Genomic DNA, 27,783 nt, shown 5'->3' on the forward strand with positions numbered 1-27,783 from the left:
TAGCTCACCAGGTTGTATTTACTACTGTTCCAGAAGGCATCGCCGAACTGGGGGTTATACTGAGACAAAAGAAAAGACAAGACATTCCAGCTGTGAATTCCATGTTGGTCTCTCTTCCAACGCAGTGCTTTTCAGGAGGTGAGACAAATGGGCCTCTCAGATGCCAAGAGAATTCACTTCACTTGATAGAATGTTCACAAGAACTGAGCCAATCTGAATAATGCCTTCTATTATTGCCAATGGTTTTTGCTAAATAGAGCCCAGAGTGCCACACGGAGAGCTCTTCACATGACTTCACACTAACTAGACCGTCAGTGCAATCAGGGATCAATTGGATCAGCCCCCCCTCCCCCCCACTGTTTCCTTAGGTCTAATACAACCTCCTCCACATAGCCATGTGGTCTGTCTGTCCATCTACCTATCAGCTATCTGTCTTTCTATATCTGTGCATCTGTCTACCCATCTCTGTATGTAAGTCTCTACCTACCATCCATTGTATTCTCCCCCCCCCCACCATGAGCAAGCCTGAAGAGACCTTGTTTACCACAACAAGGTCAAGTTACCCACCTTGGCTGCCCGGAACACAGAAGCAGAACTGCCCTGGGCTTGCCTTGAGACATCTCTGACCGTGACTATGGATTATCCCACCCATCTGAAACCAGGAGGGGTTGTGGGTTGGGTCTTCCCCTTTAAATTGAGAGCTGAACATTAAAGCTTGGGGCCTTGATCAGAGAACTTTGTCTTGGCCTCATCTCTTCTCGCCCTCCTTCCCCCTTCAATTCCCAGCCCCCCTTTCAGGTGAGCCCAGTTTACTTGTGGCCGCGGGCGGCTACAATCCATGTGTCTAAATATCACTTATCACTTATCTATGCATGGATCTAGCATCTATCTATCAATCGTTAATTACCTAGCTAGAAACATGGAGCACAAATGTACCATACAAAGAGCCAAAGGACTGACATACACAAGTGTTCTTCAGTTCCGCAAGTTTTAAATTTGTAACAATATCAAATAAAATTAACACTCAAATGCTTCCACCTCTTAAAAAAAAAAAAAAAACTTTAGTTTTACCTTTATTGCCACTGGATAGATGGTCCCTCCAATTTCAAAGCTTCCCTTTTTAAACATCATGACTGAGGTATTGTTGATGCAAGTGCCTGTCAGAGTGGTAAGGAAATGAGTCACTTTCTAAAAACAAATTTTAAAGGGAATTACTTTAAAGATTGCTACATTCTCTACATGTGTGCGTGTATTTGGAGGTCAGAGGACAACGTAAGAGAGCCATCATCTTCATCCACGTGTGGGTCCCAGAACTTGAATTCTGGCAAACTCCCCTAGCTACTGGCCCAGGAATTACTTTTCTATAATTTAAAACATCATCAAAGCTGTACATATTTTAATGCCACTTGGTAAGTCAACCTTTGCTTAAAAAACAATAAAAAAATTTTTTTTGAACAATTTTAACTGCAAACTTTGACTTTGCCATTAAAAACTCAGCAACAGCTCCAGCATAGCAGTTAGTAATCTCAATACATTCTACAGCTAAATAGTCAGAGCCGCTGCTGGTTAATAGCTCTATGGAAAAATTACTTTTAAAATCACATGGGTTCTGTGCCTCATTAGAAAGCAAGAAATGAAAAGATATCCCCTCCTCTAAGATAGGGGAGACAGTTCTAGAGCATTCCTTGTTGCTGCCTGCTGTAGCTTGCTAGTAGTCTCTGTTCTTACCTTCTGGGAAGATTAGAATGGGTAACTTTTTCTTATCAGCAATGTGTTCTTTTAATCTGTAAGAAAAAAATAACGAATAAATGATTCTACCTTGGGAAACAGAGAAATAAAGAGTCCCTGTTCTTCACATCCTGCTAGTAGGTGAAAAAAAATGCATAAGAAGAGAAATAAGAGATAAAAGATAAAGAGATAAAAGACAAGTGGCGAATGGAAATCAGCTTGTTCTCATTTTCTCTAATTCTGAGCATTAGCTCAGGCTGGCCTTGAACTTGCTGTGTAGCCAAGCATGAACTCCAATTCTGACCTTCCTGTTTCAGCTTTCCAAGTACTAGGACTATATAGGAAAGCACTGCCAAGCCCAAATCTTCTATCTACTCTCTGGACAGCCATGTGTTGATGGCTGTCCAGAGAGGAAATTAGAGGAGAGAGATTCTAAGCATACTAATTGGTCTGTGTAATGGCCATTACATAAGAAGTCCTGAAATGAGTCAGGGTGAACTTCCCTATGAAACAAAACACCATAAGCCAGGTATGGTACTCCCAGCTCCCAGGAGGATGAGACAGGAGAAGACCAGCCTGGGCTACACAGAAAGAGAAGGCATTTTCATGAGGAATGTGGGCCATCCCTGCATGCCTAAAGCAATGAGCAGAACCCCATCAGGGTAAGCTTCCCCCGCCCCCCTTTGTTCTTGGTGGCACCATCTCCGCAGAGCCCCCAGAGACTCCCTCCCTTCCTTTCCATAAAGATCTCCTGTAGTTTGGATGTTCTCTCTGCAGTCATGTGTTCACAGTTCAGCTGCCACCTGGGGCACTACTGAAGGGTGACAGAGCCTTTAGGAGGTGGGACTAGAAGAAAGACTGGGTGCCTGCCCTTGATGCAAAAACTGAGACCCTGATCCCTCCACATTCTCTCTTTCCTGTCCCCATGAAATGAATGGATTTCCTCTGCCACAAACTTTTAGTTTATTGTGCAGTTGTGAGCCTAAGCACAAGAGCCAAGGAACCCCACACTGACTACACAAAACCGTGAGCCAAAATAAACCTTTCTTGCTGGTAAGTTGACATCCTTGTGTGTTTTGTGATGGCAACAGGAAGGTCCATCAGTGATTATCACTCTGGTAAGTGGATTCAAGTGACAGTGGACATTCAGCAAAAAAAAAGTCAATGATTTATTCAGCAAGTAAATTATCCATTCTTTAACCCTCAAGGTGGTAATTTTAAACTTTAAAAGTTTGGTGATCATACCCTACTTAAGTCATAGCTGCCCAGAACAGCTGAACTTTCCAGTCTGGCTATATGTAGCCATAGATCCCACAGACGACAGAATTCTTATATCACTCCTGTTAATAACTGCAGACAAATCCAGCTGCAAACAGAGCTTTGCACGATTTTGTTTCCATTTTACTAACCGCCCCCACCATCCTTTTAGCCAAAGACCCAAGTCAATCAGCTTTTCTGTTATTCCAACGAAGGCCAAGGAACTTTGCAGTTTACCTCTTAGTCACCAGATGTCGGTCCTTAATTTCTGAGCGCTCAAACCAGACATGAGGACAAGCCTTAACCATGGCTCTCTGAATGATGCCCATCAGTCCACCGTGAACCTGTCCAACCTAGAAGGGTCAGGAGAAACAGGAAAGCATAAAGGCCTGGCCACCAAAGACAGCTAAGGGTCTTTCCAACGGAAGGAAAGGGGACTGATACATTCCTAATTTCCACTAAAAGCAAAGACTGGCTGCCTTCTGCCGATTGATAAGTCCTAAAATTAATCAAAGCATTGGCAAAGTCAAACCCAGTCAGAATGGGCTCTTCAGGAGCACACTGAAAAGTCCAACTCACTTTGCTCCACTGGCTGCCCTGGAACTCTGAAGAGCAGAGATGCCTCAACTTCATCAAGATTGTGGAAATAAACGTTAGAGCTATGCTGAACTATGATTTTAAATTCGGCCAAATAACATGGATTAAGCACTTGATGGCCCACCCTGATTCAGGGCTTTAAGATGGGCACTCTCACACCTTGCTTAGAAGTGAGGAAGACATTTAACAGCTCTCAAGATTACATATTCAATTATCCTTCACTTCAATCATTTCTCTCCCAGGAAATTCTCCCTGAAAATACAGCATCGGTAAAATGAAAATACATTCTCAAAAAATTATGAGCTATAATACTGTTTATTATTGCAAAATATTGAAAACTGCCTAAGTGTCTAAATGATAAAAACGGGTAAACAATAGTGTCGATGACAATAGTAGTGTGTGTGTGTGTCTGCATACATATCTACAACAGAATATTGTGCAGCTGACCAAAGGACAAAGCTGACCCCTAGGACAGATAAGGAGTTCGGATTTCCAGAACACAGTGTTAAACAACAAAGACAAAAGAACAGGTAAGCATGTCGTCTTTTGGGCTAGATGAAAACTAACACATTTGCCCTTTTGAGCCTTTCAAGAAGAAATAATTGAATACAGCCTTGGGAACCAACAAAGGAAGAGACCAACAACAGTCTGAGGTCATCAGTTTCAAGTGTATTATTATAATCAATTCTTTGTTGGCCAGAGAACAGAAGAAATGGGGTGTGGTCTCAGAAACAAATCCTAAGTAACCAGTTGCTATGGTTTGAACCTGTCCTCCGAAACTCATGCACCAGAAACTCGGTTCCCAGAGAAAAAAACCTAATGTGAGGGGCCCGGATGACAACAGCTGTGCTCAAATGAGCAAATCAAAGCCACTGTGGATGGACTCTGACTGAAGCTAGAGAGACGGCTCGGCAGTTGAGAGCACTCGCTGGTCTTGCGGAGGACCTAAGGACAGGGAACTGCTGTCTAGATACAGAAAATCCAATGCCTTCTGTTGCTAGCTTTTGCCACTTTTTCCCACCCTTAAGCCCACCCTACCCCGAATTTCACCCCTTTTCACTAGGTAGGAGAGAAAGAAGGAAACAGAGGGGGGGGAGAGAGATCTATGAAATCTAATGTCTTTCTTCTTCAAGCAAACTACAACCAACCCACCCACCCTGCCTCTCAGGGATCTAGCATTTATAAACCCTCTGAAAATTCCCAGAATCCCAAACGTCACACAATCACAGAAACTATCTGCAGCTGGCAAAACCACACACCTCTGCTAGAACACGAGACAAATCATAGTCAGCTGCTGCAAAGCTGACCCCCACGCCTGCGATTAAAAACAAAACATTCGTATAGTACTTCTGTGGTTTTTAAAGAAACCAAAAATCCAGAATTTACACTATAGCCTTCTTCTGGGAAGCTATAGGGAATTGCAAGCACATGAGACACAAATATACATACAGTCGAGACATCCACACAGATAAAATGTAAATAAATATCTTTACAAAGGATGGGGGCTCTTGGGAGCAGACCCTCCTCTTGTAATTCCAGTCCTTCTGACATATAAAGACCTGACAGTCAGATCCTCACTAGAAGTCTTGACATTAGACTGTTCAGCCTGCAGTGAGCCAATAAATTCTGGTCCTTACAAATGGTCCTTAACCCATCTGCAGTTTCAGCATGAGATGGATCAGCTGCTTAGGTGTCTGCCTCCAGTCTGCAATGACATCTCAGGCCTGACTTAACTATGTCACAGAGAAAATCAAATACAGTGGATGGGAAGAGGTGTCCACATGTATCAAATGTTGATACAATGTGTCCTGGCCTGCAATGAGGCTCTCCTGAGGGCTGCCTTGGGTGGCTACTCTGGGGCAGGGGACAGGGGGATGCCTAAATACTGAAATTATATACATAATTGTGTTTTTATGACACATGCGTATATTGTTTTACAGTTTTTATTTTTCAAAGTATATAACTATCATTTGATTCCTAACCTATAAAAGGACAAACAAACAACCAATTCCCATCTCTTTTCCCGAAGATGACAAAAAAAAAAAAAAAAATCCCTTGGTTTCAAAACAACTCAATTACACAAATCAGTGATGTATTAAAAGGCACTTGTCTGAAAGTTATGTGTTCTGTAGATTTTTATTTCACCTACTTATTTACTTTGATGGGGAAATGGGTATGCGTGTCAGGGTTTTACTGTGTAGCCCTAACTGGCCTGGAACTTGATATATATATATATATATATATTCCAGGCTGGCTTCAAACTTACAGCTATCCTCCTCCTGCCTCTCTCTCCTGAGCACTAGGATGCTAAAAATATGCCACCATGTCCAGCTTGTACATTTATTTTAGATGGCTTTGGTTTGTTTGTTTGTTTGTTTGTTTGTTTGTTTTTCTGACACTACTGAGGATAGATCCCAGGGCTTCAAGAGTGCTGGGCAAGTATTCTACCACTGGGCCACATCTGAAGCCACTGAACTTACAATTTTAGGCATATCAAACATGTACCAGTAAGTGGGAAATTTTTAAAAGGCCTTGTTGAGCACCAAAACTGTGGTGGTTTCTTTATGCTTGACCCAGAGAGTGGCACCCTTAGGAGTTGTGGCCTTGTTGGAGTAGGTGTGTCACTGTGGGTTGTGGGCTTTAAGACCCTCATCCTAGCTGCCTGGAAGTCAGACTTCTCCTAGCAGCCTTCAGATGAAGATGTAGAACTCTCAGCTCCTCCTGCACTGTGCCTGCCTGGCTGCTGCCTTTTTCCAGCCTTGATAAAAATGGACTGAACATCTGAAGCTGTAAGCCAGCCCCAGTTAAATGCTGTCCTTATGAGAGTTGCCTTGGTCATGGTGTCTGTTCACAGCCATGGAAATCCTAACTCGGACACAACCCATGGATAAGTGAAAGCCAGTATACACACTGGTGGTCCCACTCACAGCACACACCTAATGTAAAAGCCTGCAAAGGCTCTCCCAGAAAAGCATCCCACACCACCGTCAACCTGGAAAAACTGACCAGTGAGCATACCGTCCTCATAGACCAACCCACACCTGTGAGACTAGGACGAAAAGCCAGGGACCTGCATCCAGCCATCCTGTTCCATGCACCACCTCAGGAACTCATTTGACCAGCAAGCAGAAAAGGGAGCTCGAGTCGGCATCTGAGCTTCCTTTGCCCAGCAGAGCAAACTGTTAGAGCCACAGAAAACAAGATAAAGAGGAAGCACCAGAATGTGGTTTCTCTTCATGCCCAGTAAAGGGCACTTGGGGACATGGTTTTGCTGTGGACTCTGCGGTGGTTGAAATTTTCTGCTTTTTTTCTTTTTCTTGACAAATCTGAGAACCGGTCTGCAGCACAAACACCCTGGCTTCCTTGCCAGATCCCCACTAAAGAAACAGGTTCTTTTTGAAGAGAAAACTAATTGGCCGGCAGGAATCTCTGAAGAGGATGACTTTAATTTTTACAGTATAATTAAGATGAAATCACCTTTACAACATTCTGCCAAAGGAGACCGGAATTTCAGTAAGGTGCTCCTCCACCTCAGGTATCACAGAAAATTTCTCTGCATTGTTTGTTCCTCGTGGCCAGCCTGCACAGTTATGTCTCAGCCAAATTTCTATTAAGAGACAGACTTCCTAGTTTGCAGTCAAGCAAGCACACATAATGTGAAACACCGATAAGCTGCTCTTACCATGGCATAGCATCCATCCGTGGCCAAGATTAAGACATCGATGGGAGAGGTGTGATTGGCAACACAGATGCCTCCCTTCTGGGGTCTGTACTGCCTGCAATTAAAACAATGGTAAGCACTACACCTCAGAAAACCCTTGCTAGTTTACAGAACAGCATGCAATGACTAAGGTACATAGGGCCCTATGCACCTAAAAACATTTTGAAAACATGGGATGCAGGTCCCATGTAGTATGATGAGTTGGGTGAGGGACTATGACATTCTCTCTACAGTTCTTGTTTTACTTTCGATTTATGTTGATGGCTCTTAGTATGATATTATGTTGTTGAGACAGGATCTATTGTAGCCCAAACAGTCTGTGTAGCTGGGACTGGCCTTGAACACCTGATTCTCTTGCCTGGAACTCCCGGATGATAAGATGACTGAATTGGCCACCATACTCAACCAATTTGAAAAATTTAAGGAGCTCTTTGTTGATAAACACCTGGTTAAACCAAATGACAAAAAACGATCCCTCCTATAAAATGAGACAAAGAGTCAGTCAGGGTGGAAAGAGCGTACTCTGTAGCTATACAATTATGGTATTGCCAGGCAGGGTGACTGGAGTCTGCGATCTCAGCACTTAGGAGGCCAGGGTAAGAGGATCCCTGCAAGCTGGAAGTACTGCCTAGTGAGCTCGGTACAGCCAGGGCTACGTAGCATGCTCTTATCCCAAAGAGTAATAATAATGACTGATATTTAATAACATTAAATTAAGATAAAAAATAATTCAAAAGCAATCATAATCATTTTAATTTAGCAGATGACTTTGCCTAGCTACTTGTATTTTCTGCTTGGGGTAAAAAGAACAGAATTAAGTATTTTATCTTAAGAACCAGGTAGAGAATTTTAGAAACAGGGAGACTAAGCATGGACAAGCCTTCAGCCTCTGCCATACCCCAGGACTGCCGACAGCAATGTCTTCAAAAGAGACAGAATCACCCTTAGCAACCAGAGGCAGTTTCTACTATTCATCTATCCAGTAAGATATCGATGCCCACACACCAATGAGAGAACCGCACACCCTACTCAGCACGGCTATCTATGAACTCTACTCAGTGTAAATTTCTAGATTCTTTCTGGAAGCACAATGCTTTGTTATGTCTGAGACACCTCAAAAGGCAATGGTGAACACAGAGTAAGTTCTCAGATCCTGTGTGCTGCCTCCTCACCTCTTCCCAGCCCTTGTCACCCCTGGCTGGATCTGTCAGAAGCAGGGTAGCCATGGACCAGACACTCACTTGTTATGGTAATGGATGGTGCCTGACAGGGACCGAACACAGATCCGGCAGCAGGTCAGATGCACCAGTTCACTCAGCCAGTTTTTGAGACTGAAGGAAAAAGAAATTCTTTTTATTATTTGTTTTCGGTACACCTAAGAAATACAGAAAAAGCGTCAGCGTGCCCTCATGGCAGCATCCTGCATTTTGCTACACTGAATTACGGTTTGATGTTTGGCCAGCTCAATAGACTCATTTGCCATTAAAGGCCAAAAGTGTACCTGGAGAATTAGACAAAATTCTAGCAGGAACTAGCTTCCACTCTACTGTACTATAAGAAAGTCCTCACCAAGGGCAGCTGAGGTTCTTTGGGCTCAGCCTTCCAGACTGCCAATGGCTGAGGGTCTCTCCCTCCCGCTGGGTCGCTCACTCCACTTTTTTTTTATCCCCTCATTTCTCCTTTGAAAAAAACACTTCCAGTTTGAACCAAAGTATGATGAAGAATCAAATAAAGGCTATGAAGATGAAGTAAGAATCCTTATAAGTCGCTTTAGCCCATAAAATTAATGAGAAACCTACAAACTGTAGTTTTGTGGACACACAGCTAGGAAAAGAAGACAGTCCTACTTATGGCTGGACGGAAGGAGACAGGTCACCTGCTGTCTGGAAGCTGGCCAACCAGTGTAGTTCCAATAATCAGCAAGCTGATACCAATGAAAGCCAGGGTAACCCTGAAAGAGAAAAGAAAAGCTACTGCAAACATTCAGGCTAGTGGGGCTATAGCCTATAGAAGTCACTCGTAGGCTCGTAAACAGTGAAACTGCTCCTTGTAGGGCATTATGGTGTACGGTGCAGCAATGAAAAGGGTTGATAAATCTATCTGTTCTGGCATGATTCTATAAATTGTTCTGTGACACATTTTGAGGGGAAGGGAGAAAGATGGCAGGTTCTAATAAATATTACATGGAGAAACATGCTGGTAATCTCAGCACTTGGGAGACAAAGGCAAGAGAATTGGGTGTTCAAGATCATTCTAGGCTGCATAGCAAGTTCAAGGCCATCCTGGGCTACATAACAGCCTGTCTCAAAAAAAAAAAAGGGGGGGGCATCAAATAAACAAAACAAATTAAAGTTTCTAGTATTTCCTTCCCAAATGCCAATTCTCATTCTCTCTCTCTCTCTCTCATACACACACATACAGAGTTTTGAATGCACATCTTCATTTGGAAGAAAAAACAATGTAAAAAGTATAGATAGTTAACACATTGCTGCAGGTCACACTAGATATGATGGTGTTTCCTAACTGGCAAGAGGTAGAACCCATTCCACCGCGCTCTTTTTTTTTTTTTTTTTTTTTAAATTTATTTTTTTTATTGGATATTTTATTTACATTTCAGATGCCATTCCCTTTCCCCAATTCCCCTCCCTAGAAAACCCCTATCCCATGCCCCCTTTTCCTTTTTGCTTTTATACATTTTTTTTAAATGTTAATCAAAGGCTTTATAAGTTTGGTAATGCTCAATCAGAAGTGTAACCCAATACCCAACCTAGATATATCAACTATCTTTGACTGGTGGAGACACGTGAACATCTGCCTCCATGTCCCCCCCCCTCTCTCTCTCATCACCTAGCTTCTCCTCTCCTTCTTCTCCTCCTCTCCTTACTCCTTCTCTTCATCTCACCTTAGCTCCTCCTACATATCACCTTCCTGTTACTCCACCGTACTCTTAAGCAGCCATTAAACGCATGATGAGAAGGAACACTAGACTGAATACACCATCAAAGCAGGCAGGAGACTTACCTCAGAGGTAGCAGGAAGCAATAGCGTATGAGGACGCCCAGCACCCACACCATGGTGAGCCTTGGACTGATGTACTGAAAGTTGATGTTGGTTCTTGTGAGGAGATTCCATGATACTAGCTCCTCGGAGGAGAACCTCTGGGTCACTTCATCCTCCACAATGGCTTCCAATCCCTTCTTGGAGAAATAAAACACGTCAGAGAGCTCGAAGTCCCTTCCTCGAAGACCAGAGAGCCCTTTTTCCATGGGTGACTCATCTCTTTGGATAATACCTTAAAAGAAACATCAGGACATGAGAAAATGCCAAAGGGGCAACGTTAATTGCACAGAATACAGAAAACAAGCTTAGTGAGCGATGTGGGGGTGTCAGAGCAGCAGTCACAGTGGGAACAGATGAAGGAAGTCATGGCATCTCCCCGACAGCCTCCACTCAGTGACTTCATAAAAATTACTTACTAAGAGGCTGGGGTATGTGTTCATGCTGGGCTAGCATGTATAAAGCCCTGAGTTCAATCCTTGGTACTCCCTAAAGCTACTTAATAAGAAAACTACAGCCAAGTATGGCAGTGCATGCCTTTTATACAGGCACTCAAGAAGCAGAGGCAGACAGTTCTCTATCTATGGATTTGAGGCTAGCCTGGTCTACATAGTGAATTCCAAGCCAGCCAGAGCTACTTGAGATCCTGTCTCAAAGCAAAATCACAAGCTGTTTCAGAAAAATAAGCAAAGTGCAACTGGATTGATAGGGGTAACTGTGTTAATAAATGGATACTTTAGTCAATAGATACTTTAAGAGATACTTTGTTAAATAGATACTTTAGAGTCAGTGATAAAGTCTAGTGATTGAAATGGTACCCACACTGTCATATCTCCCTTATGTAAAATGGAATGACTTGCAGCTGGTTTTAAAAGCAACTCGCCAGGAAAGGACTAAAGAGTTCTGCTGAGGACTGCTAATCCCACCCTTAGGATGTTTCCTAAGAGATGTAGGGAAGACATTCACTGCAGCACTCCACTCAGACAGTGATGTACAGTGCCACTGTTAGTGAGGCTTTAGTATCAAGTGAAAAAAGACAAGCGCTTAAACATATCTAAAGCAATGAAACATATTTATGTAGGAAAAAACACAAGGAAGAAAACATGGTTCTCTTTTGACAAAGCCGTTAGATTTTCTTCTCTACTGAGACTATTTTCCATAAAGAAAATAATTGAAGTTTTCAAAGCCAAGTTTACCAAAAAGGGAGAGACTGAGATCTTTCTTTTTCTCCTTTTTCTTTTTGATTTTCTGAGGGAATAACAGCAGGATGCATGGGGGGGGGGGGGGGGGGGGGGGGGGGGGGGGGGGGGGGGGGGGGGGGGGGGGGGGGGGGGGGGGGGGGGGGGGAATTGCAGAGCCCAGGAAGTCCTTAGTGTGTGTGTATTGCTGGCACGGCCACAGCTATGTCAAGGACACCAATGCCGAAGACCTGCAGATGCTGTCGAAGCCTTCCTGGAGTGATGTTCAGAGGATGGCGAAGCCTTTCTTTGCCCAACTGATGGCCAGTGTGTGTGAATACCAGCAACCACTTTCTCCTCCCAGAGAACAGCAACTGGAGACTGACTATAGAGCCCCACTACCAAGACCAGCTAACTCCTTCCTACATTGCACAGAATAACTAATGCCCTGAGGCTCCCTGTTGTTGTAACTGCCTAGTAGCTTCTCTCCATCAGGCCAAGCTTTTTGTCTGTCCATGTGTCTGTCCTTTCTACATAGTCCCAGTCAGGTTAAGTCTCAGATTCTCTGGGTTCTGACTGAACACAGTAGGAAAAGAAGAAAGAAATGACTTGAAATTGAAAGCCAGGCTGTGTTTAAGACAGTCACCAGCTCCATGGTGGGAGTCTTTTATATAACCAAAAGCAAACATTTTTAGTTCCCTTACAGGGCTAACTCTTTGAAATCGAAGAGGAGGGGAGGGGAAGGAAAGAAGGGAAGGAAGGAAGGAGAGGGGGAGAGGGAGAGAGGGAAAGAAAGAGAGCAAATATGTGGCTTTGCCTAATTGTTTTATCTAATAACTTAATTATAACAATAAAGTTAATCAAAATAATTAGAACCATAAAGCAAACTCTTGAATTCGTATTGAGTTGTCTTTTTTTTTTTTAAGGTAGGTTAAATCTTTCTTGCTTTTGTTGATGCCAGTGAATGGTCCAAGGCAGTGTCCCTACCAAGTCACCCTCTTGTTCCTCTGGCTCTGCAATGCCACTCACTCTATCCAAGTACTGGCCAACCCCTGGCAGTGCAACAGTTTCATTATTTAGCAATATATAGATTTCTTAAACAGCTACAAGGAGAAGAGAGTACAAGCCTATTCAGTAAATCTCTGAATGAAATACACCAGGGGCAGTAGATACTCCTCCTAAAATATCCTTTCTCAGAAAGGCCAAAAATGAGCTAACGCAACTTCGAGTTGATTATGTAACTGAGCTAAAGGAAAAGAGTCCTGCCAAGCTCCCCAGACCCACACACCTAATATGCAATATTTTCTCTGCCCCAGGACGTAGTTTGTTCCCTGCCAACTCCAGTAAAATGTAACACAATCCTATATTTTTAGCTAAGCATCTCTCAAAAGTATGTGGACGGTAGTGATGGTGCAAAATCAACAAAGAATGGATTTGTAGAAATATACTAAGACGTACAAAATAAAATCAGCAGAAAAATGAGCTCACGCAAAGCTCAGTAAGAGAAAAGGCTGAGAAACAGGAAGAATGGAGCCTTTGACTCAATACTCTGAAAGATGCTCAGCTTCACCCAGAGAGGGGTCAACTCTGCCACCATAGGATAACACCTAGTGCTCTGAGACCAGGAACCAGCAGGAATATAATTAGCATAACTGTACTGGGAAACAATTCAGCACTGTGGAGGAGAACCAGACATCCAGAGTATGACTCAGGGATTCCACTCAGAGAAGATCTGTTATATAAAACACAAAATGCATAAAAGGGCTGCGTGGATGTTTCACCCCACCCAGATTTACCAACCACCTCCCTTCTGCCACGTTTACTCATTGTTCTAGCTCTGTGTATAAAAATAACTCTTTCTGGCCCACCTATAATGAGTTGTAAGCAACAGGTTCTTTACCTCCCCACAGACATTTCTCCAGCACACTTGGCCAGAACAAACGTGGCAAAATCAAAGAGCTTGGCACTAACACAAGCCTGGTGCCTAATCTTCCTGATTAAGATTTTCACAATGTCCCAATAAGATCCTTTAAACCAAATTTTTCCTGATCCCAGATTCAACCCAAGCTTCTACATCACATTAACATGTCAAATCTTTTAGCAGCCTTAAATACATAAGCTTCCTACGTGTCTCCGGGTGTTGTTTTTATTTCTTGAGCACACGTATAATAACACACAGGGTTATATATATAGTCCACAAAAATAAAGATGCTTGTATTGTGAGATAGCAGCTACCACCTAAGGTGTAACATCGATAGACTCACAATGCTGAAGATGAATTCTATTGTTAAGTAGGTGCTAAAAGGAAGTACTACTACTCAAGTCACATGTCTTCCTTCCTGAGGTATGGTAACCAATGCAGGTCAAATTTATGCATCCAATTTGCCCAATTATAAACTACTAACATAAAAAAAAACTAATGTAATCAATTTACAGGGAAAACTATGTGTCAGACATCAAATTAGAGGTTAGAAAAATGGAGTTGTTTCTTTAAGCACTAAAAGTGTCCTAGCTGGAGACCAAAATTCACCTCTCATATACATAAAATTAATTCTTACACTAGCATTAAGAAAACCAGGCTGCCGGGCAGTGGTGGCACATGCCTTTAATCTCAGCACTTGGGAGGCAGAGGCAGGTGGATTTCTGAGTTCGAGGCTAGCCTGGTCTACAGAGTGAGTTCCAGGACAGCCAAGGCTACACAGAGAAACCCTGTCTAAAAAAAAAAAAAAAATAAAATAAAAACAAAAACAAAACAAAAAGAAAAAACCAGGAGTCGGTGGAGAGACGGCTCAGTGGCTAAGTACACTGGCTGCTTTACTAGAAGATCCAGGTTTTATTTCCAGCATCCACGGGCATCTTACAAGCATCTATCTATAACTCCAATTCCAAGGGCTCTGACACTCTTCTGGCCGCCAAGGGGACTAGGCATAGACATCACATGTTACACGGATATATACACAGACAAAACTAACATATACATAAAATAATTGTTAAAGAGAGTCTTTATTTTTTAACAGATTAACCCTAATATTTCAGATCCCACACTCCTTATCACAGATTGATTCTCGGAAATTTTTCCTTTAATTTTACAACTCAGTTTCAGAAAATAAAGTCATGAATATTTGAACTTTGTCCTTATACCAAATGTTCAGGCTGAGCCAACAAAGACCATGCTTGGATGAAAAGAAAGTTAGAGCCAGCTCTGTGTTTAATGCAAGAGATTAATTGCACAAGCTGCCCGTGGCCTTCTGCCTTTAACAAGTCATCGCTACATAAATAATGCCACATGTGAAAAGCCCGTGCAAATGGAGGCAGAAGCTAAAGCCATCTTAACCATAATTAACTCTAAATTAGCTGAGTGAACTTTTGGAATAACTATTCAGTTATAAATCACACTAGTGTTCTGTCCCCCAGTTATAAAGGGAACTTTCTATGCAACCAATTAAGAAAATCGGGCCTACTGCCGCCCCAAAGAGGACGTGGTAATTAACACATAAGTAGACCCTTAACCTACCAACATTGAGAAGGTCAGAAGTCTATTATTCCAAACACTCTCTCACTGAAACCCTGGTTGATCAAGAAGCCAACTCAGTACAATGCTTGCCCAGCATATGAAGAGCTGTGGGTTTGATCCTGGGCATCACAGAGATGATGGATGGGAGGTGGCCGCTCTTCCACAGGACTGACACCAACACCTAGCACCCACTCGGTGGCTCACACTGTAGCTCCAGGCTTGGGACGATCGATGCTGCCGTCATGCCTCCTTGAGTACCAGGTAAAGTGGTACACCAACATGCATGCAGGCAAAGCATGAATACACATAAAGTTAAAATCGTAATTTAAAGTAAATGTTTGAAGAGTGAAAGTGGAGGCACACGCAACTCCAAGGTGGGCAGGAGTTTAACAGCGTTCACAGCTGCACGGTGAGGTAAGCCTGCATTACTGGAGACCCTGTCTTGAAAATAATTCTTTTTTTTTTTTTTTTTCCAGACAGGGTTTGGCTGTCCTGGAACTCACTCTGTAGACCAGGCTAGCCTCGAACTCAGAAGTCCACCTGCCTCTGCCTCCCAAGTGCTAGGATTAAAGGTGTGCATCACCACCGCCCGGCTTGAAAAAAATTCTGAAAGTAGGCACTCTCCTATCCTAACACTGTTTCTGTGGAAATATTTAAAAGTAAATCTGGTATGGGTTTGTCGAATGTATACTCTCCAGTGGAAGGGGAGGGCATTCGAACTTTCTGGGTAATGTCCCATTTCTTAATCAAGATCAATTTCTCAACCTGTGAGTTGTGACCCTTTAACAGGCTTCACCTAAGACCATTGAAAGCACAGATATTTACATTACAATTCTTTTGTTTCAAACATTTATTTATTTATTTTATGTATGAGTACACTGTCGCTCTCTTCAGACACTCCAGAAGAAGGCGTCAGATCCCATTACAGATGCTTGTGAGCCACCATGAGTTTGCTGGGAACTGAATTCATGATCTCTGTCTGGGAAGAGCAGTCAGTGCTCTTAACGGCTGAACCAGGTCTCCAGCTCTTACGGTACAATTCTTAACAGTAGCAAAATTAAAGTGACAAAGTAGCAATAAAAATAATGTTATGGTTGGGGATCACCACAACATGAGGAGCTGTATTAAAGGGCTGCAGCAATAGGAAGGTTGAGAACCTCTGAGCTAGATGAAAGGCAATTAAGTTATCTTTGGAAATACAATGTATTGTGCATTTGTGATTTCAGAGTCTTTGCTACATATGCTGTTCTTCTATTTCACCCCCAGTTATTGAGCAAGTGGGGCAGTGGAGGAGTTTACCAACCCCCAAACCAACTACAAATCCCAAAGCCCTTTTCCTGGTATAAGGGCATCCTCCTGCTTGTCCTATGAATAAGGGTCCCTCCCTACAAAAACCTAGCTTTCTTCTGACCCACAGGTATGCCCAGCCTGAGTTTAAACAGACTGAGAGAAAACAATTACAATGCACAGCTGTATGTTAGAGATGAACAGGGAGATGACATCCCGCTGGGATTGGAGACCAGAGATAGCCTAACCCAAGGGAGTGTCTCAGTCAATATCCAGTGACTTAGCTGTGGAGACACATTGACCTTATCATTCTCCTCGATGTCAACTGTCGTGGACATTGGTGTGTGACTCACAGCACAGCCACACAGGCGAACAGCAGGCCCAGTCCACCTTTCCCCATCCTTTTTCACAATGAGTTAGCAGTAACACAGCAAGGCTAGCCTCCAGACTCACCACGCCCAAAGCATCCTCTGGGCCGGCAGTGAAGCATCACCTCTGTCAGGGCTTGGTTAGGTAGGTACCTGGCTCTGCTCGCCTCACAGTGACTCTTGGAGTTTCTAGTAATCACTTCACTCTTTCCCAAATACCATTTAAAAAAATGTTTTAATGGTATAAATTTAGTTAAGTGTCATAATGGAATTAGTGCTCTGACTGCGGTTATTTGATTTTTGTTTGAGAGATTATCTCATATCCCAGGCTGACCTTGAATGAAGTCTATTTATGGAGCTGAGGATGACCTCTTCCAGATCCTCCTACCTCCAGCCTCACACCGGAGATCACAGACATGAGCCACCCTTGCCAGTTTATGCAGTGCTGGGAACTGAGCCCAGTGTTCTGTGCACACGAGGCCATGAGAGTGTAGGTATCTGTGGAGGCCAAAAGAAGATGCCCAGACCCCTAAAGCTGAGGTCACAGTTGTGAGCTGTCTGATGTGGGTGCTAGGAACTGAACTCTGTCCTCTGACCAAGCAGTTAAGTACTCCCAAACTGCTGAGTCATCTCTTCAGCCCAGGACATGCTATTACTTATGTGTAAATTCTAAACTTCCAATGTCGCTTATATGCTTAATTTACAATTAATTTGAGTTTTTTTTTAAGATTTATTTATTTATTCAATTTATATGAGTACACTGTAGTTGTCTTCAGACACTTCAGAAGAGGTCATCAAGCCCAGTTACAGATGATTGTGAGCCACCATGTGGTTGCTGGGAATTGAACTCAGGACCTCTAGAAGAGCAGTCAGTGCTCTTATCCACTGAGCCCTTAATCCGAGTTTTAAAAATAGTTTACCACTCCAAGTTCAGTGGGTGGCTGACACCTAAAATCTCCACACTGTGTGGAGGCTCAGGCAGAAAGATTGAAGCCCTGTCTCAAATCAAAACACAAATACTTCCACAAGGAAATCCCGGGAAAAAAAGTCATATGAAATACATGTACCAAATTCTTGGTGAGCTCTAGTGAGTCTGCGCAAACATTCCAGACTAGCACTGGCCATTTCTAATAAAGCTGAACAGCTGGTTGCTTATCCTACAACCAAAAGATTTGCCAGAATTTCTGTACAACAATCTTCACAGCAGCTCTGTTCCTAATGGTTAAAAACTACAAATAACCCAAATGTCAGTCAGTAGAACCACAAATAAACTATGAGTGTTTATGTAAAGGAATATACCACAAAAAAAAAATGTTTTTAAAAAACTGCTTCGTACAATTAAAAGAAGCCTGTAACCAGGCTGTGGGACAGGATGGAGATCATGCACAGAGCACGGGGTGGAACACGGGCTGGAGCACAGGCTGAATGAATGGAGAGCACACACTAGACACAACTTCCCACATTACCCAAATCTTACATCTTAACTGTGAGTGCCTGATCTCTGTGTGAGCTGTAAAAGCCATTAACAATAGCCTGCTTCAGATTTAAACAAACAAACAAACACCTCAGTATCTTCACATCTAGGCAAGTTGATAGGCATCTATTATTCTTGAGAAGAAAAAAAAAACATACACAAAAAAGAATCCACGGACAGAAGAGTGGAAGAGAAGGCGCACAGCCTGTCTGTCTCCTGTTTCCATCCTTTTCTGGCTGAGCTGAGCTTCACTCGTTCCCAGAGCCTGTGTGCACTCTTTCCGGTAACTGAGTACTTGTCTAGCCTCGGGAAGGAGGTGAAAGGTGAAGTTTCCAAGGGAAGGGAGACAAATGAGGGAGAGGGCAGGAGGAAGGAGGGAGGGGGAGGAAGGGAAAAACAAGAGGAAGAGGGAGGGAGGAGGGGAGTAGAGCAGATGGGAGGGAACAAGGGAGGGAGGAGAGGAAGAAGGAAAGAAGGGAGGAAGGGGAAAACAGAAGAGATGAGGAAGCAAAGAGGGAGGGGGACTCCCCTACTTCAGCTTTCTCTGCTGTGCTCCCAAAGGTGTATCTGCAGTGCTGCCTTCTTGCCCAAGGCTTCCCATTGCCCAAATTCAAGTCCCTTCTGGAATGGCTCCAGCCCCACCATCTCCTCATCTAATCCTGCTTCTACAACACTGTCAGTCATGAGATCAGCACATCTGAAGAGCTGATGCCGGGCCCTAGCATCAAGTCAAATCCATCCAGGAAACAACATAAACCGAATACCCAACTTCAAACTCCTCCTACTCCAACTCACACCCACATCCTGCACCAGCCAAATCAGGTCACTTCCTGAGCATCTACCATTCCCTGGGCTCCTCCTCTCCTGCCTTTGCTCAGTGGCTCCTACCTGATACCCTTTCCCTCAGGTCAGTAAGAGTTATCACACCAACAGAACACCAAATCTGTGTTTGCTTTGAGGTTACAAACCACCCACTCCATTATTATGGGATGTGGTCTTAACCAATTACATAAGCAAGAACAACAACAAAAAGACCAAGTCAGAAGCCAGAGGCAGGTGAATCTCTATGAATCCAAGGTCAGTATAGTCTACACAGGGAATTACAAGCCAGCCGGCACGATAGACACCGTCTAAAAAAAAAAAAAAGTCAGGCGCTAGACAGATGGCTCTAAAAATCGTTTATCTAAAATAAATTTATCTAAAATATTTATTTATCTAAATAAACGATTTATTTATCTAAAATAAATCATTTTCTAAAAAAAAGTCATATCAATCGAAATATGATTTCAAAATTTCAAAATTTGCATTGAGCTTGATTCAAGGTGGTAATGGGTGTGTGTTCGTTACATAGAAGGCTGGGCAATGTATGATTTGAAAGCCTGCCAGCACCACACCCTGACACTGAGAGATTCTGTGGGCTGAGATTACAAGCACACACTGATTTAGATACATGGGCTCAAGCACACAAGCTGATGAGAACACATGAGTCAGCAGAAACGAGGAAGTTAACTCGGTCAAGCAGATCTGTGCCAACATCCCTGGAGAGGCAGAAAGAGGAGGGGCCGTAAATGAAACACTAAAAGGTCCCAATGTAACTGAAGTCAGGCCACATTCCACTGGGGGACGTATGTTGTGATGTCTTGCAAAAGCTTTAATCTTGTGCTGTGTTTGTTGAGACTAGGTTTCCTATGTAGAACAGGCTGGTTTTGAACTCACAGAGATCTGCCTGCCTCTGCCTCCCAGTTACTGGGATGAAAGGCACGCACCATCATAATCCATAACTTGGATTATTTTATGTATTCAAGCAAGTAACCAGAACGTGTCTTCTTCATCTTATCTCTTAGCACCTCTCTCTCCTCTCTCTCCTTCCACAACTCTGTGATCCAAGAGAAAATTGAAACTGTACCTCAGTGGTACGGGTATGCAGCTTGTGCAAGGCCCTCCATTCAGTGTGCTCCTCCAAACAAGAAAACGTCACTGGCTGTAATGGGGGTACCGTCATTGCTATGACTTGAAAAATAATGTTATTCACTACACATACTGCACTGTCACCAAAGTTAGTTAACTTTTTATAAAGGCCATAGTCCTGTTCCTCTATGATGTCATCACCACATAGTATGTTGTTCAATAGACTGAAATATGAAAGGGCCAGAGGATGTCACTGTTACCCCCTGCATCCTGATGCTGCAGGGCTGGCTCATTTCCTGGGTGAAGCGAGCCGGTCCAGGCTGCAGGTACCAAGAGCTCAGGAACAATCACTTCATCCTGAGGCTGTGTGTACCCTACTCTCTCCTTCTGATACTGTTCACCACCATCTCTGAGGAATTACAGATATAAGGGGTGTACTCGCTCTGTTCCTAGAGGGGCTGCCTTTTGAAAATGGAATAGTCCAGACAGTCAATATTACCCATCAGCTAATCTAAGTTCTGGAGCAAACAGAACTTTGAGGAAGGACATGCTGGGGAAGTCTGCATCTGACCTAGGAAAGTGAGTGACCCTCTCCCACTCCTCTGAGATTACCACACAGACAAATGGGAAGGAGCCTGCCTGAGGTTCACCCTTCACCAGACCCACCTCCTACAGGTGACCCCACCATTGCAGAGGTAAACACAGCCCACAGAAGAATCTTAAATTTGTCATAGAGAATTGATTCCAACCAAGTCAACAAGGAGTATTTAAATTAAAAAATGAAAAGGTATTGGAAAGATGGCTTACTGGTAGAGAATGCTTGCTCTGCTTCCAGGGGATCAGAGTTCAGTCCCCAGTGCCCATGTGGTGGCTATAACTCACAACTGCTTAACTCCAGCTCCAGGGACTCTGCTGCCCTCTTCTGGCCTATGAGGGCACCTGCACTCATGTGCACATATCCACACACAGGCAAATACACACACAATTTCAAAATAAAATAAAGCTTAACATAATTGCCATGTAGGTACACGTGAGCATAGAAGTTCAAGTGCTTGTCAGGCCAAGCACTTTCCAATCACATTCCCCTGAGGCTGGAGGGACAGGTGGTTGTGAAGTGCAAGATGTGGGTGCTAAGAACCAAACAGATCTTTGAAAGCAATACATACCCTTGAGAAGTGAACCACCTCCCCAGCCAGGATTCTTTTTAAAAAACACAGAGCTTCATTATTTAACAAAGTTCACAATTCTTAACTGTCTAATTTACTAACCTGATCATTTTTAAATAATAAGATTTCCCTTATGTACAATTTAATGATTTGATTTTGACTTAAGCCAGCCTTTGTGCTCCATCTTTTAGGGAAATGAAGAAAAGTAAAGTTCGTTCCCTCTAAAAGTTAAACAAGTTTAAGGAGTAATCCCTCCTTTTCTCTTGGATTTGATAAACAGCCATCTCAGATCCTGTTCGTTTCTGTTTGTGTGTGTGTGTGTGTGTGTGTGTGTGTGTGTGTGTGTGTGTGCTCTCCCCCTTATGCCTTGGGATAAGGTCTCTTTGAATCAGAAGCTCCCCATTTCTGATAGGCTCACTAGCTAGTAAGAATTCAGGATCTCCCTGTCTCTCTTTCCTGGTTGCTGGGGCTGCAGGCAGGAGTAGCTATTCACAGCTTTAAACCACCATGCCATAGGTGCCTCCAGATCCTCCTTATGCCCACCCACAACTTTATTCTGTTTGCCCTTCCTTCTGTAAACTGACACAACATACTCATGGACGATTATTTTCCTAGTTTAAAAATCCCCTCACCTTAATCCTGATTCACTTCTACAAGGCAGGCTCAACATCGATTTGTCCATCCAAAATGATGTCATCTCATCAAGTACTCAAGAACTGTCTTTCTAAATTAATTGTATGTACATATTTCTGGAATTCAATGACACATTGTCCGGCTCTCATTAATACTTAGGTACTGGTAAACACCACCCCACATTGAAGCTGAGTTATGTAAACACACACCCAACAGCACCATAGTGCAGACTAAGAGTACTAGGTACGTGGAGACTGACGTGGCGGCAATGCTTCTCGGTGAGGGATGGCTCTAGCAGCCTATTATTGCACTTCTGAGCCTCCAGGCTCTGGAGGCTCAAGCAGCCTGTCACAGCCTGTCCTTGCATGGCACCTGCATCTTTCTAGGTTCTAGCTTTGCCTTGTTCTTCACCAGTAGCTGTTTTTCTTCCCCTGACATTGTGTAGCAAGCCTTTCTCTATTGTGTAACCAAGCATCATTGCTAGAGTATCGGTAAGCTCTTTGGGGTTTGGGAGGTATTCCTGGAGAAGAGACTAGAATGTCTGCCCTGGATGCTTACCTAACATTCCGGCTGACCTGGCCAAGGTCACCTGGCCAAGGGAATCACACCTAGGAAGACAGGCTCATCTTAAACCATGCTAAAGAGATAGATAGTGTCATTTTCCCCTTTAATAATATCCTATCTTTTCCTTCCCTGAAATTCAACCCCTACAGACCACACAGCCACAAGCTGCTTCTGAGTCCTGACTCAGAAACGGACAACTTTTCTCCCCTCCTCCTCCTCCTCTTCCTCCTCCTCCTCTTCCTCCTCCTCCTTTCCTCCTTCTCCTTCTCCTCCTTTTCCTTCCTCCTCCTCTTCTCCTCCTCCTCCTCCTCCTTTTTTCCATCTTTCTTCCAGATACTGAGTAGAACACAAGTATGGGGTTTTGTTGTTGTTGTTGTTCTGATACTTTGTCTTCCTTTCTCTTTTTATAAAGCTGTCCCTCCCTGCCATGCGACTGCTTGTCTGACATCCATAATGACTTGAATAGCCTGGTTATTTTTCCTTTTCCTCTCTATTCTCCTCCAAGCAGCTGCTGGGACTTACAGCTTGTCTGCCCACTGCTCTGTGGCATTTTTCTTTTCAACTCTGGTAAAATTGTTGTGCAGCTCCCATTTAAATCTGTTCTCCCCCCCCCCCCCCCCCCCCCCCCCGCCACACACACACAGGTAAATAGAGAGGAGAATCAAATGGTGCCCTTGGAAGCCAGAAGATCTCCTAGAACTGAAATTACCATGGTTGAGAGCCACTTTGTGGATGCTGGGAATCAAACTCAGGTCTTCTGCATGAACAACCAGTGCTATTAACTGCCATTTCTCCAGCCCTTAAGTCCATTCTTAATTTATTTTATTAATAAGACTAAGAACCTGGAGAGGAGACACTAATGTCCCTGTATCATCATCCTTGGGTAAATTAGGTAAAATAAAGTCCCCAGTCCAATGGCTCACTTATCAAAACCACCAAGATTTATTCTAACTATTTTTAGTAAGTATGGAACCCAGGGCCTTTTGCATGTTAAATACATGTTTTAGTAAGTAAGGAGCCCAGGGTCTTTGCATGTTAAGCACATGCTTTACCACTTAGCTGCACTCCCAGGCCCCAAGATGACTTTAAATTCCTTTGTTGTTCCTTGTATAGTTTTTAAACATGGTTAATTTAAGAGCATGCAATAAACTACATTGTACTTTCAATTATGTCAAGCTGATTGATATAACCTCAAGCAGTAAAACCAAGTCTGTGCCAAACCCCAGGTACTCTGTGAGCTAGGACAAGGGCTCCATCAAGAGAGCCAGCTTCACATTAGCTAGCAGAAGAACCTCTGTCTGCAGGACTGTAAATGATGAGAATATCTTGGTCTAGTGACAGATCTCATCAGCTAGTGGTGTCTCCAGGGTGATGGAGAATGGATATGCTGGCCCTGTCCCCTGGAATGAAAAGACTCAAATGCTTAATTTCAATAAGGTACCTTCTGTAGGCCTATTTTTACACAGGTTGTACATCTGTCAAGAACAATCAACCATATACATATACATCACACACATATCACACACATGTCACACACAATCATGTACACACACATCACATACACACACACACACACACACACACACACAAAGACCTCAGAAAAATCCCTTACCCCTTCTGTCACTTCAGGGGAGAGAAATAAGGCTCTAGTCTATGACCCGTGAACAGAAATGCCTAGTCTCTGGAAATAAGAAAAATAGATTTCTATTGATTCTAAACCATCCAAACTATCATATTTTATTCTATTATATAAGTCAAAACATTCTAAAACTCATGCTAAGAGAAAAGTATTAGAAATTTACTCTTTTACTGAAAACAGTAGCTGAGAAAAATCTATTTCCTTCTTAGTCATTGAATGCTCTATGGAGGATACTTAGAAAACAACCAATGATGACCATAAAATGAGGATCTCTTTAACCCAAATATGAGTATTACTTACGGAATTAACCCTGTGTTTTGAAGCATGAAAGAAAGATGCGTTGTAACACTGTAATCAGATGTCAGTCAACACCACAGAGAAAGACACAACAGACTTTATGGTCTGGCACATCTGTAGTGTTCCTCAACTGTAAAATGAAAAAAATCAATTTTTTTTTTGAAAGAGATAGGGTCTGAGTTCTGGCTAACCTGGAACTCACCTTGTTGATCAAGCTAGCCTCAAACTCACCTGAGGGCCCAACACTAAATTTCTTGTTGTTTTGTTTTGGGGTTTTTGTTGTTGTTTTGTTTTGTTTTTTGTTTTGTTTTGTTTTAAAACAGGATCTCTCTATGTAGCTCTGACTGTCCTGGAATTCTGTGTGGACCAGGCTGTCCTGGAACTCAGAGATCTGCCTGCCTCTACCTCTCAAGTGCTAGAATTGAAGGTATGGAGTCAAATCAGATACAAGTGTTTAAGAGTTCAGTCTCACAAAGCTACTTCAGGTGGCCACATCAATTCTGAAGCCCCTGACACGTCTACAGAAGAGGCTATACTAGGGATACACAGAATCAGTCCCTTCTCAGGGTCAGCCATCCGTAGGAATGACTGCAGAACCAAGATAATGCCCTACCTACCAGTGCCCATTATTAGAGGGATATTTTAATGGATACACATGAACAGCCAGATGAAGAAACACATAGGGCAAGGTTCAGAAGGGTCTCAAGCATGGGCACGTGCATCCTCTGGAATGGGATACGCCTCCAGGGAGCTCTTTAAACCCTATTTGTTGGAGATTTGTGGATACCTCATTAGATAGGCATAATTAATTAGATCATTACACATAATTACTGTAGCCACTAGTTTTTATAGGAGTTTGAATGAGAAATGTCCGCCATAAACTCAGGCATTTGAACGGTTAGTCCCCAGTTGGCGGCACTGTTCAGGGAAGCTGATAAAGCAGCACTCTGCTGGAAGAAGCCAGTTGCTGGGGCTAGGCTGAGAGTTTAAAGCTTTACCCCGACTCCAGTTCACTGTCTGCTTCATGCTTGCTGTTCAAGACATGATCTCAGCTTCCTGCTCCTGCAAGCCTGCCGCTTGCTGTCATGCCTCCCGGCCCTGGTGGATTCTTATCCCTCTGAAACAGTAAGTGAAAATAAACTCTTCTTTCTATAAATTGCCCTGGTCAGGGTTTAACTAGCACAGTCCCTATCCCCTGGGGTTGGATTAAATGTCATCAGCCCCACCCTGAAGCTATGCAGGGTCTCCAGCCACCAACCATTCCATTGGCATAGCGAAGACCTAGCGATGACATCATTAGGGGTTCTCAAGAGTGTATACCAAATGTTAGGAAAGGGGTGGGGGTGGGGGGCAAATGAGCATTCCTTGTTAGATGACAGTGACAAAGGCAAAAGGAGGAGATGTTAAGAGTCACCTCAAACAGGTGGGTGAGAAGTAGGAACAAGAAGAGAACAGCGACTCTGGGGGGGGGGGGGGAGTTAGCAGGGGCAGCCTGAGATTCTATTTCAGACTGCCTTGACTTGAGGTGTGATCTGGATCAAGATGCTTGAGTTTTCTCTCAGTTTCTTCATCCAGAAAGTGGGGCTAGTAAGGCTTGTTTCACATAAATAATATACATAGTGTTGTTGAAAAAAGATTTCAAATGATCAGTCTGAGAGTGGGGGCAGCAAACACACAGGCATTTGGTACCTAATAAGCCATAGATGTGTAAGTCTCTCATCTACTTTAATGTTGAGCAAATCCTTGGCTCTAAGAAGAGACCTAGACACACACAATGCATTCTCATTGGGTTATGAGACAGAGTTGGAAAGGCCTAACCCACCTCCACCTTTCCTTAAGGAACATGCTTCTTTGTGTGCCGGTGTTCTCCACTAACATGCTAACCACACGGCTTACCCTCTTCCACCCACACAGTCCTAACATCCCTCCATTTTCCAGACCAGCCACTGAAAACTGGAAACCAAGTTCTATTAGACGCAAAATATCAACCATGTTAGTCATGCTTTATACATTAGCTGAACGCAGCACTGTAATATAGTAGCTGACAGTCAGGGTGGACACACGACGGCCAGCACACATTCCTGGTTGCCAGGTGGGTGCACACCACTGCTGGGCATGAGGCACGGATGCTGCTAAACATTGACAAGAAGGAGACTGCTCCCCACAACAACAAAAAATTACCCAGGCTCCCTGTCTAAAACACCTGCGGTGCGGAAGTTCACAAGCCCAGCTCCCCTAAGTGATACACTTACATCAACACCGGCTTTGTTTCTCTGGTTTAGTTCTAGACACCAATGAGGCTAAAGGAAGGTATGTTTTGCAGGAGGCAAGAATGCAATCAAACCCCTGAGGCAGGTACCTAGTTTCCATTCCTAAGAGACTACGTATGATTCCTCATTCAAAAAGGGCCAGGGAGTTGGTGTCTCCGTGGGGAAAGGAATGTACACCCAGTCTATGTGTGGCTGGGGAATGAACCCAGGACTGTATGTAAGCTGGACAAGCATTCTACCAACTGAGCTACATCACTAACAAAAACAGGTAGACATCTGGCCATGATTAAAAAAAAAAAAAAAAAAACCTTCAACCCATCTCCTGCTATGGTTGAAGGTTGAATAAGATGCCCCACAAAGGGCTGTTTCTTATTGGCTTGGTCATCAGCTTACAGTGTTATTGGGAGTTTGTGGAATCTTTAGGAGACAGGGCCTAATCGAAGGAAATTTGGCCACTTACAGTTAAGCCCTTAGAGGAAACACGGAGATACATCTTGCCCCTCTCCATCTCTCCTCTCTTTGCTTCCTGTCCAACAGGAACGAGCCTCCCTCAACCCCCTTACTACATGGTTCCGCCATCCTGTGTACTACAGCCCCAAAGTAATGGGCTGAGCAGTCATGATCTCAGACAACGCAATCTGACGATGTTAGGCAGTGCAAACCTTTTCCTTTAAGTTAATTATCTCAAGTATTTTTTGTCACAGTCACAAGATGTGACAAACACATCTTCCAAAACCTGACTGGGTTGGTTTGCTCTACACAACAGCTATACAGTGTCAGTATTTCACCAATAATATAGCTCCATTAAATATATTATACTCCACAGACTATTGAGGTCCAGCACAGTGGTCGGTTCAGCACTTGCCTAACAACATACACGAAACCCGTTTGACCATTAGGACCTCGGCAGGGAAAGAAAAGAACAGACTATCAAAAACAACTTGATAAACTTGCCCCAAATAAAACAAACAAAACGTGTTCAAATTTTCTGTTGCCAAAATACTATCCAGAATTCTCTGTGAACTTAATAGATTATTAATGTAACATAACCAATGTGTACAGTCTACCAATATGGTTAGCCAAATACCTCCTAGGAAGAATTCCAGAAGGAAAATAAATGCTAGG

The 27,783-nt window shown here is 43.3% G+C and overlaps 1 protein-coding gene across 3 annotated transcripts in view; it reads right to left on the reverse strand.

Moving 5' to 3' along the window:
* Positions 1-27,783, reverse strand: part of Gpat3 (glycerol-3-phosphate acyltransferase 3) — a 52,510-nt gene that overhangs the window by 6,004 nt on the left and 18,723 nt on the right. For all 3 annotated transcript variants that reach the window (XM_076926353.1, XM_076926351.1, XM_076926352.1), the window contains 8 exons: positions 10,325-10,595; positions 9,180-9,254; positions 8,545-8,634; positions 7,265-7,358; positions 3,223-3,338; positions 1,729-1,784; positions 1,072-1,157; positions 1-59 (listed from right to left, as the gene is read on the reverse strand). The exon at positions 1-59 is cut by the window's left edge and continues 70 nt beyond it. In XM_076926353.1, the coding sequence (XP_076782468.1) occupies positions 1-59; positions 1,072-1,157; positions 1,729-1,784; positions 3,223-3,338; positions 7,265-7,358; positions 8,545-8,634; positions 9,180-9,254; positions 10,325-10,595 (847 nt within the window). The remainder of the gene's footprint in view (positions 60-1,071; positions 1,158-1,728; positions 1,785-3,222; positions 3,339-7,264; positions 7,359-8,544; positions 8,635-9,179; positions 9,255-10,324; positions 10,596-27,783) is intronic.

Source organism: Arvicanthis niloticus, chromosome 27 (genome assembly GCF_011762505.2).
Source record: "Arvicanthis niloticus isolate mArvNil1 chromosome 27, mArvNil1.pat.X, whole genome shotgun sequence".
Taxonomy (NCBI): Eukaryota; Metazoa; Chordata; class Mammalia; order Rodentia; family Muridae; genus Arvicanthis; species Arvicanthis niloticus.